At 65.5% G+C, this 9,051-nt stretch overlaps 1 protein-coding gene across 1 annotated transcript; it reads right to left on the reverse strand.

Moving 5' to 3' along the window:
• Positions 1-623: 623 nt before the first annotated feature.
• On the reverse strand, positions 624-8,144 carry GBX1 (gastrulation brain homeobox 1). Its single transcript, XM_050892513.1, is given in 5 exon segments — positions 624-973; positions 976-1,143; positions 7,331-7,916; positions 7,918-8,099; positions 8,102-8,144. Coding segments are annotated over 5 exon segments (1,329 nt in total).
• Positions 8,145-9,051: the final 907 nt, after the last annotated feature.

Consider the following 9,051-nt stretch of genomic DNA (forward strand, 5'->3'; position numbering starts at 1 on the left):
CGGACCCGGGGATGCTCCCGGGCGCTTCCCAGCCCCTCCCTTCTCTGCCCCCTCCCGTGTCTCAGCACCGGCACCGGGCCGGGTCCGATGGAGCCCGCAAGGCCACCGCTGGTCCCCGCACAGCCGCCGGGTCCGCGGGCCCCGGTACCGGCACCGGCCGAGGGGCGGGCGAGACCCGGAGCCTCCCGCCGTCCCCGGCCGCCCCTCGGGGTCGGAGCCGCCGCCCGCTGCCCGTGCCCCCGTCTCTGCCCCTGTCCCCGTCTCGGTCCCTGCCCCGGTCTCTGCCCCTGCAGCGCGGCCGGGCGGGCAGCACCGCGGAAGAACGTCGCCTTGCTCCATAGAAAATAATTTATTGAAATCACAGCTATACATGGGCGGGCGCCGCGGGCAGCGCGGCCCCGGCCCCGGCCCGGCGCGGCTGGCGGCCGGGGCCCGCAGGCGCCAGGCGGCCCGCGCTCCCGCGGCACGGACAGACGGACACGCTGCCGTATGTACAGACTTTACACGGAATAAATAAGGGACATGTACAGAGGAGTGCGAGCGGGCGCCCGGGCCGCGCCGGCCCCCCCGCCCCCCGCTGCCGGCGGCCCGCCCGCCCCAGGGTCCGAGAGCCCCGACGGCGCTCAGGGCCGGGCGCCCTGCTCGATCTGCTGGTGCTGGCTGCGCACGGCGAAGCGGTTGACGTGCACCGGGATGGGCACCACGATCTTGGGGTTGCGGACGGGCTCGCCCGAGCGGTTGCTCACGTTGCCCGCCTTGATGCGTTTCCACTTGGCGCGGCGGTTCTGGAACCAGATCTTCACCTGCACCTCGCTCAGCTTCAGGGCGTGCGCGATCTGCGAGCGCTCCGTCAGGCTCAGGTACTTCTTGCAGTGGAACTCCTTCTCCAGCTCCAGCAGCTGCTCGCTGGTGAAGGCCGTGCGCCGCCGGCGGCTCTTGCCGGCCCCGGAGCCCGGCGGGGCCTGCTCGGCCGCGGGCCGCCCTTGCCCTTGCCCTTGGCGCCCAGCGCGGCGGCGGCCGCCCCGTCCAGGAAGGGTTCCTCCTCGCTGTCGCCCGCCGAGCTCTCCTCCTCCCGCTCGCTGCACGGCGTCGCCGCCGACTTCACCTCCAGCTTCTCCTCGTCCGAGCTGTACGCCTTCCCGTCTGCGGGGCACACAGCGTGAGCGCCCGCCGGCGCGGCCCACCGTCCCCCCCCCCCCCCCCCCGTCCCGCCCGAGGGTCCCCGCGCCCGCGGAGCCCCCGGAGCCGCGGGGGGGGCTCCCCCGCTCCCCCCGGCCGCTCCTCTGCGGCAGCGGGGCGCTCGGCGGGAGGCGGCAGCTCCTCCCGCGGCGGCCGGGTCCCGCGGGCCCACCACCGCCGCGTCCCCGCAGCCCCGGCGCCGCCCGCGCTGCCTCCCGCAGGAGCAGCGGCTTCCCCGGCACCCGCTGCGCACTCGGCCCCGCGGCGGGCAGCGCCGGCTGCTGTTGTCCCAGGCCCCAGCGTGGTCTGCTGCGCGCTGCCCGCACCCTTGGCCGGCTCTGCGGGGCAGCACCCACAAAGCCGGCGCACCCGCAGGCACCCTGGGGTACGAGCCACTTGCAGCAGCTGCCACCATCCCCGTCCCACAGCCCAGCCGTTGCAGCATCGCTGTCTCATTCCAGCAGAGCACACCACAACCCTTCCAGGGCTTGTCCGGACCTCCGCATCCGGAAAGAAAGTCTGCGCCTTGCCCCTCAGCTCAGCCCTCCGTCCCATCCCACTGCATCAGACCATCGATGCTGTTCACCCAGAAAGAAGCCAGCCAAGAGGAGGTGAAGGACCGTCCTGGAAACAGCAGCCAGAGCCGGTTCCAGCCCAGCAAACCTCTGCAGGGCTCTACAGGACGTGGGGTGTCCTGCTGCCAGCTCCCCCTCCCTAACCCCAGGATGCACTACAGCAGAGTTGCACAGCCAGGGAACAAGGTGCTTAGGCAGCTGATGCTCAAGGCTTAGCTCCCCCCACCAGTCTGTGCAGAGGGGCAGGCCAGAGACTGCCAACATCACTCAACAGGCAGGACCTCATCCCAGGCCACCCAGACAGGAGGCAGCGCTTGGACCCCTGCAGACACCTCTGTTACATTGCCTGCAAGGGTATTGATAGCCCTATCATAGGGGTATGAATCTCCTTCTTGCAAGCTTCTTGTGTCCCAAACTGCATCCTGAAACAGCCATGGAGCAAGGCAGGACACGGGTGGGAGACAGTGGGGAGGAAAGAGGCCTGGAAGCCAGTCACTTCCTTGGTAGAAGGGCTCAAACAAAGGCCTCGCAGGAGATCAAGCGAGAAGATGCTCCCGGCCGTAGCCAGGGCTCGTGGAGGGAGAGGACCCACAGCTATGCACAAGCAGATGAAGAAGCTTTTCTGTCATGCTGAGACTAGAAGAGACCAGCAAAGTCTCCAAGTCTGACCCAACAGCAGGAATCGCTGCCGGAAGGAGCTGGTCCTGAAGCACTGCCACTCTCAGTATAACCCTACATGCAGAAGGAGAAGCAGCAGCTCTCCAAGCTTCTAAGCAGTGTCCAGGTACTGGCACCTGCACCCCGGGTCACTGGATCTCCAAACACCTCATCTCACCTCAGTGGGAAAGGCAGAACAGCCCTCAGATGCCTGAAGGCGCAGGGTTGCAAATACACAAGCAGCAACTGGAAGAAACTGCTTGAGCCCAGGAGACGTTCTTAGGAGTCTCGTTGCTGTGGAGCTCCCACATCCCTTGCCGGTCCTGCAGCAAGTCTGTGGCTTCCTGAGAGTGGGTGGGTGGCTTTGGAGATCTGGAATCATCTCCCTGCTCCTCCTGCTTCATACAGTGGGAAAGAAACACCTTCATCTCTATTCTGCTGCAGAAGAATAGACAGTAACCTCTTTCTTCTTGAGGGCTGGGGGCGGGGGAAGAAATCTCCCATATGCATAGGGGTATAGTAAAGACCCAGAGAATTTGTGCTTGTGGGGCTGAGGATTAGCAGCAGGTGGCAGGGAGCACTTTGGCTACCAATGCAGTCTCCTGCAAGCCCCTTGCCGAAGAAAAGGAGAGCTTTCTTTTCTGTGTGCCACCTCTGTCTGCTGGAGCACAAGGCCTGACAAGGTAAGAGAGCTCTTATGAGGACGGCAGTGTCTTCACCAAGACTACTCATAGGTCCTGCCCGGACTCTGCCCTTCCCCAGTGATGGAGGACGGCATCCCAGCAGCCACACTATCAAACAGCGGTGATCGGGCAGTTTGCTCTTATAGGCCCAGACTGTGCCCCAAGAGACTGGAAGAAGGCTGAGCTACCAACTGCAACGTGTCACTTGGTAAAAGAGGTACTATCTCTGGATACACTCTTCTTAATCAGACCCCAAATTTTAAATGGTCTCTAGCAGACTAACATGTCTCACATTTGTGTCTTATAAAAGGGCTGGGTTTGCAGTAAGGAACTCAGAACTATATGGTGATAGAGTCTAAATCAGAGGTTTTCACAAAGAAAATTGGTATATTGGTCTGTTAGTCATCTAGTATGTCCCCATCGAGGAAGTAATGGAGGCAGGGGAACCCACCCATTTGGTGGGAGGGTATACTGAGACTTTCAAGGCCTTTGAACAGGTAGTGAAGCTGTCATGAAGCAAAGCATTGTGACTTCAAAAAAATCAACAAGAAGGCAGTAGATGAAGAATAGGATTGACCCATTGCTTTGCTCTTCACAAAGTCCCAGCTGTTCATTGATCTTGGGAAAGACACGGACCTGTTGGAGCGGGTCCAGAGGAGGCCACAAAAATGATCCGACAGCTGGAACACCTCTCCTGTGAGGACAGGCTGAGAGAGCTGGGGTTGTTCAGCCTGGAGAAGAGAAGGCTCCAGGGAGACCTTATTGCGGCCTTTCAATACTTAAAGGGGGCTTATAAGAAAGATGGGGACAGACTTTTTAGCAGAGCCTCGTGTGGTAGGACAAGGGGTAATGGTTTTAAACTAAAAGAGGGTAGATTCAGATTAGATACAAGGAAGAAATTCTTTACTGTGATGGTCATGAAACACTGGCACAGGTTGCCCAGAGAGGTGGCAGATGCCCCGTCCCTGGAAACATTCCAGGTCAGGTTGGACGGGGCTCTGAGCAACCTGATCGAGTTGAAGATGTCCCTGCTCATGGCAGGGGGGTTGGACTAGATGGCCTTTAAAGGTCCCTTCCAACCCAAACTGTTCTATGATTCTATGATTCTGGACGTGGTAAGCACGGTGAGGAGAGTTGGCTGTCACAGGTGACAAAGTTATTCAAGCAGGATCAGGGGGACCCGGATCAAGCATGGGTGTTGTGACAGCCAGAAGAGCCCTGTGTTGGTAAGCACACATGAGCTCTTTGTCATGATCATAGGGAACAACACGAAACTTCACCCTGTCCCTGGCTGAATGTGCAGTTACTACATCAACCCAAGAGAGGGTCTCAGACCACTGCCTGGATCTCAGTGGAGACCTCCAGCTCAGGAACAAACGTGCTCTCAGGAGAGGTGTGGAGAGCTGCGGGTGCTGAGTACCTTTATCCTGGGGGTCATACTCTTTGCTGCAGCTGTAGTAACAGACCAGACTCCAAGCTTTGCTGCTGCTTACCACCAGTTTCCCTGCATGCCTCTCCCCTCTCAAGAAGTGCGACAACAGCTGGAAGCAAGTTTGAAACATAGTAGATGCAGAGAGAGGCCCTAAAATAGAACATTGACTCCTTTGGCTCATCAGCAAGCAACTGATCTTGTCTCCATAGACACCTGCACGATGGAGATACTAATGGAGCCCAGGGACAGAAATAGTCACTTTAGGGTATAATTCACTTGACGTCAGCAAAACAGACAAAGGGAGGCATTTCTTCTTCACATGGTTCTTCTACAGATAAGAGATCTGTGGAACACCTTGCCCCAGGATGTAGCTGATGCCAAGTTTATCTCTCCTTTCTGGTGGATTCCAGGGGAGACTAGATAAGGTCACAGAAGAGGAATTGGTCAAAGGTTACTAAATATACAGAAACAACACCTGGCTCAGGAAGCCCCTGAGGTGCAGGTGGTTGGATGCTAGGGAAGTGTCATTTTAGGAAGTATTGCACAGGTTGTGCTCTCTTACTCTTCCCTGGACAATTGCTTTTGGCCAGGGCCACAGATAGGATGCTAGCGCAACCTGCATTACAGATAGTTTTTGATGCCTCCTTTTGACGTGAACCTTCTTTCTCTTCCTTAATTGTGGAAAAAGCCCACAGAAACCATCCTGGCTTTCATCTGAGATGGTCAGTAAGATGAACCCTATTGTCCACCTCCAAGGGCCTTGGCTGGTACAGTCAGGAGAAACATGAGGTAAAGGAGAAGGTGGGCACATTTGGCCTGACAAATCCTCTTGGACCCAGGCAGAGCAGCCCACAGAGTCAGGTCCACACGGGCACATGCTTGTGCAGAAGGACAAGCATCCTTCATGGCTCCAGGGCAAGCAGAGTGCTGAGACAGCTAATAGGCAGCAGCGAATGAACAGCGGTAGCAAGAGATATTTCCTTCCATCATATGAGCCAGTCACAACAGGGCAAGTGTTAGAGACACGATTTCTTGATATCGGAAATGGCCACTGTCTGGGACAGTTCATCTGTGTCCCTCGGGAGGAGAGAACATGTTGGGCATAGCCATGGAGGAGACACGGAGGGACATCAAGCACAATGCAGTTCATTTCCCCATAGACTGGGAAGATGTGTTCATACGGACAGCTGGTTTTGGCCAGGGCAGTTCTGTCCCTGAGGAGACTTTCACAACACAAGTGAGATGACACTGGGCTTTTGACTCAGTACAGAGGCCTGGGAGCACCAGAGGAGCACCAAAGCCCCAATAACCCACAAAGGCAATGAGGAGGCAAAATGCCCCGGTTGTCCTGCTGAGAGACGAGGTTCAAGGGGTACCTGAGCGGGGGAAACAGTCTTCTGAGAGAAGAACAAGGCAGGGCAAGGAAAAGACCCGGGCTTACCGAGGAGAGACTAAAGGGAGGATGGAGAACAAACAGCCAAGCACTGCAAGAAGCAGCAGAGACTTCTCAGCACGCATCCATGCCAGGAAGCCTGTGAGACAAAGGTGGATCTCAGGGGTGACCAGGAGAGACAGCTCTCAGGACAGGCCACGTCAGAGAAAGCCAGCAGCTGGTTTGCCTCAGCCTCGCCGCAGAAGGGACACCTCCAGCCCTGTGCTGCAGGAGCTGAGGTGGAAGAGAGCAAGAGCTGGAGCTGGCTGAGAAATACAGAGCAACAAGTCACCGAGGCTGACGCCTGCACGCTCGGGGGAGCGGCCGCGGCTCACAAAGGCGAGGACCCCGCGGAGCCGCCCCCGGCCAGCACCGAGCGGGGTCCCGGGAGCGGAGCCGCCGCCCGCCTGCGCCGTCGGGCGACGCTGGTGCCGAGGCCGCGGGCACGGCCGGCACAGCAGCGCGGGGCGGCGGACCGAGGCCAAGGGGAGCGGGGCTCCGGCCGGCGCGGGCTCGGGAGGGGCTGGGAGCGCCGGTAGCCGCGGCACGACGGCGCCGAGAGGGCGGCGGAGCCCGGCACGGGGCGGGCTACGGGCGAGCGAGGGAGCCCCCGGCCCCGCGGTCCGCCCGGGACGCGGCGTCGTGCCGGGGACAAGGCGCAGCCCCGCGCCGCACCGCAGCTGCACCGAACGGGACCGGGACCGGGAGCGGGACGGCCGGGGAGGGCTGCGCGCAGTCCCGCGGACCGGGACGGTGCGGCGTCCCGCTGCCCTCCGCCTCGCTCGCCCCGGGCCAGGTGCCAGGACCTCGGAGAGCTCCGCGCCGCCGGGCCGGCCTCGGCTCCGGGGGCCCGCGCCGCTCCGGTCCCGCCGGGCGGTTCAGTGCCCCGCCGGGGCGGCCGCCCCGACCGGCGGCTCTCGCGGCTCTCCCGCCCCGCGGCCCCGGCGCGGCGAACGGAGTTCGTCTCCCACCCGCGAAAGTTGCGGGCGCTGCGGAGCCGGCCGGGAACGGAGGGGAACCGGCCCCGTCCTCCCGCCTCGGCCCGACGGGACAGATGGGGAGGGCAGCCGCGGGCAGGTCCCGCCGCCACGGCCCACCGCGGCCCCGCCGTCCTGCCCGCCGCGCCCGGGTCCCCAGCGGCCCCGGCTCCGCGGCTCCCGTCCGGGCGAGCTCGGTGGCCCGCGCTGCCGCCCGCAGCCGCCGCTGGGGCGGCGGGGAGAGCCCGGCCGGGGGGGGGGGCGGGGGGGCCGGCCGGGCGGCGCTGCCGCCGCGGGGGGCCCCTCGGGCTGCGGGAGTCCCGGGCGAGGCGGGCCGGCGCTCGCCGCAGACGAGTCGCTCTCCGCCGGGCGGGGCTGGCCCGCGCCGCTCTTACCTGCCAGGCCGGGGAAGGGGTCCGGGAAGTGCAGCGGCGGCTCGGGCGGCCCCTTGTCGCGCCCCGGGGGCAGCTCCTCCGCCTCCAGGCCCTCGGCGCCCCGCCGGCAGCCGGCGTCGGGGTTGGCGCGGGGCGGGGGCAGCTCCTGCGGCGGGTAGAAGCCGTCGGGGGGCTCGGAGAAGCTGGGCAGGGCCGTGGTGAGCGCCACCATGGAGGGCACGGCCTGGCCCAGGCTGGCGCAGAAGGTGTTGGTGAGGCGGCCGGCGAAGGAGGCCAGCGGCGCCAGCGGCGGCAGCCCCGACTGCAGGGGGGCGTGGGACAGCGCCTGCGGCAGCACCAGCGGCCGGTACGGCATGAACATGGGGTACCCGGTGTAGAGCAGGTGCCCGGAGCGCGGCGGCGGCGTCCCGATGAGCGAGTCGATGGAGAAGGCGGTCCCCTGACCGCTGGGTCTCTGCATGGCGAGCGGGCGCCGCCGGCTCAGCCGGCACCAACTTTCCGGCGAGCTCGGGCCGCCGCCAACTCGCCGCGCCGCCGCCGCCGCCGCCGCCGCCGCCGGGCCCCGCCGCTGCCGCGGCCCCGGCCCGGCCCGGCCCCGGCCCCGGCCCCGGCCCGCGCCCGCCGCCTCCCGTGGGCTCCGGCGCCCGGCGAGAGCTGCCGCCCGCCCGCCCGCTCGCTGGCTCGGCGCGGCGGAGTGGAGGCGCGCTCGGAGCCGCCCGCCCGCCCGCCCCGCCGCGGGGGGCCGGGCCGGGCCGCGGAGGGGAGGGGAGGGGAGGGGAGGCGGGCGGGGGTGTCGCCCTCTGCTCTCATCCATCTTCCGCACATCACGGTCGAGTTCCTCCTTCAGCGCCCGCTCCGGCGGGGCAAGGCTCCCCGCTCCCCCCGGCGCGGCCGGCCCCTGGGAAGGCGCCTCCCCCTCCCGCCTCATCAGCTGTTATTAATGGTGATTGATGATTAGCAATTACGGGGCCAGCACAAGGGCGCTTTTGTGGGGACGGGACGGGGCCGCGCCGCTCGGCGCATCCTTCCTCGGGCCGCCCCCGGGCCCGGGACAACGGACGGGGCGAGCCGGGCCCGCTCCGCCCCAGCCCCAGCGTCTCCCGGAGCCGGCCCGGGCCGACGCTCCTGACAGCTCCTGACGGCCCGAGCCCGGCGGGGAAGCGGCCCGGGGACGCCGGCCCCGGGCGGCCTCGAGCGCCCCGACGGACCGGCCCTCGCCGGCTACCGGCCGGGCGCGGCCCCGCCGCTCCGGGCCTACCGTGCTGTGCCGGAGGACCGCCCGCCTGCGAACCGGGCGCGGGGGAGGGGGGCCCCCCGGGCAGGGTCCAGCCTGCCGCCTTCCAGGCCCCGGAGCCCGCGCCCCGGAGCCTCGGCGGCGGGCTCGGAGCGGGGTCTCCGTGAGACCGGCGGGCGAGGGCGCCGCGGGGCCGGGGGAGGCCGCGGGGCTGCCCGGAGACGCGCTCCGGCCAGGGTGGGAACGGGGGACTGAAGCCCGAGCGGCGAATGAGGCTCCCCTACCCCCCCACACCCCCCCCCCTTGCTGCTCCCCCGCGGCCCCGGCGCCGTGCACCGCGGTGGGGCTCCCGGTGCCCGGCTCCGTCGGGGCAAGACCGGGCAGGCGGTGCGGAGCCCCGGCTGAGCGGGGCCGCAGCCCGGGGCGCCGAGTGTCCGGCGAGTGCCCGGGGTGCCGGAGGAGCGCCTGCCCAGGCGGCTGCAGCCTG

This window comes from Gymnogyps californianus, chromosome 2 (genome assembly GCF_018139145.2).
Source record: "Gymnogyps californianus isolate 813 chromosome 2, ASM1813914v2, whole genome shotgun sequence".
Classification (NCBI taxonomy): domain Eukaryota; kingdom Metazoa; phylum Chordata; class Aves; order Accipitriformes; family Cathartidae; genus Gymnogyps; species Gymnogyps californianus.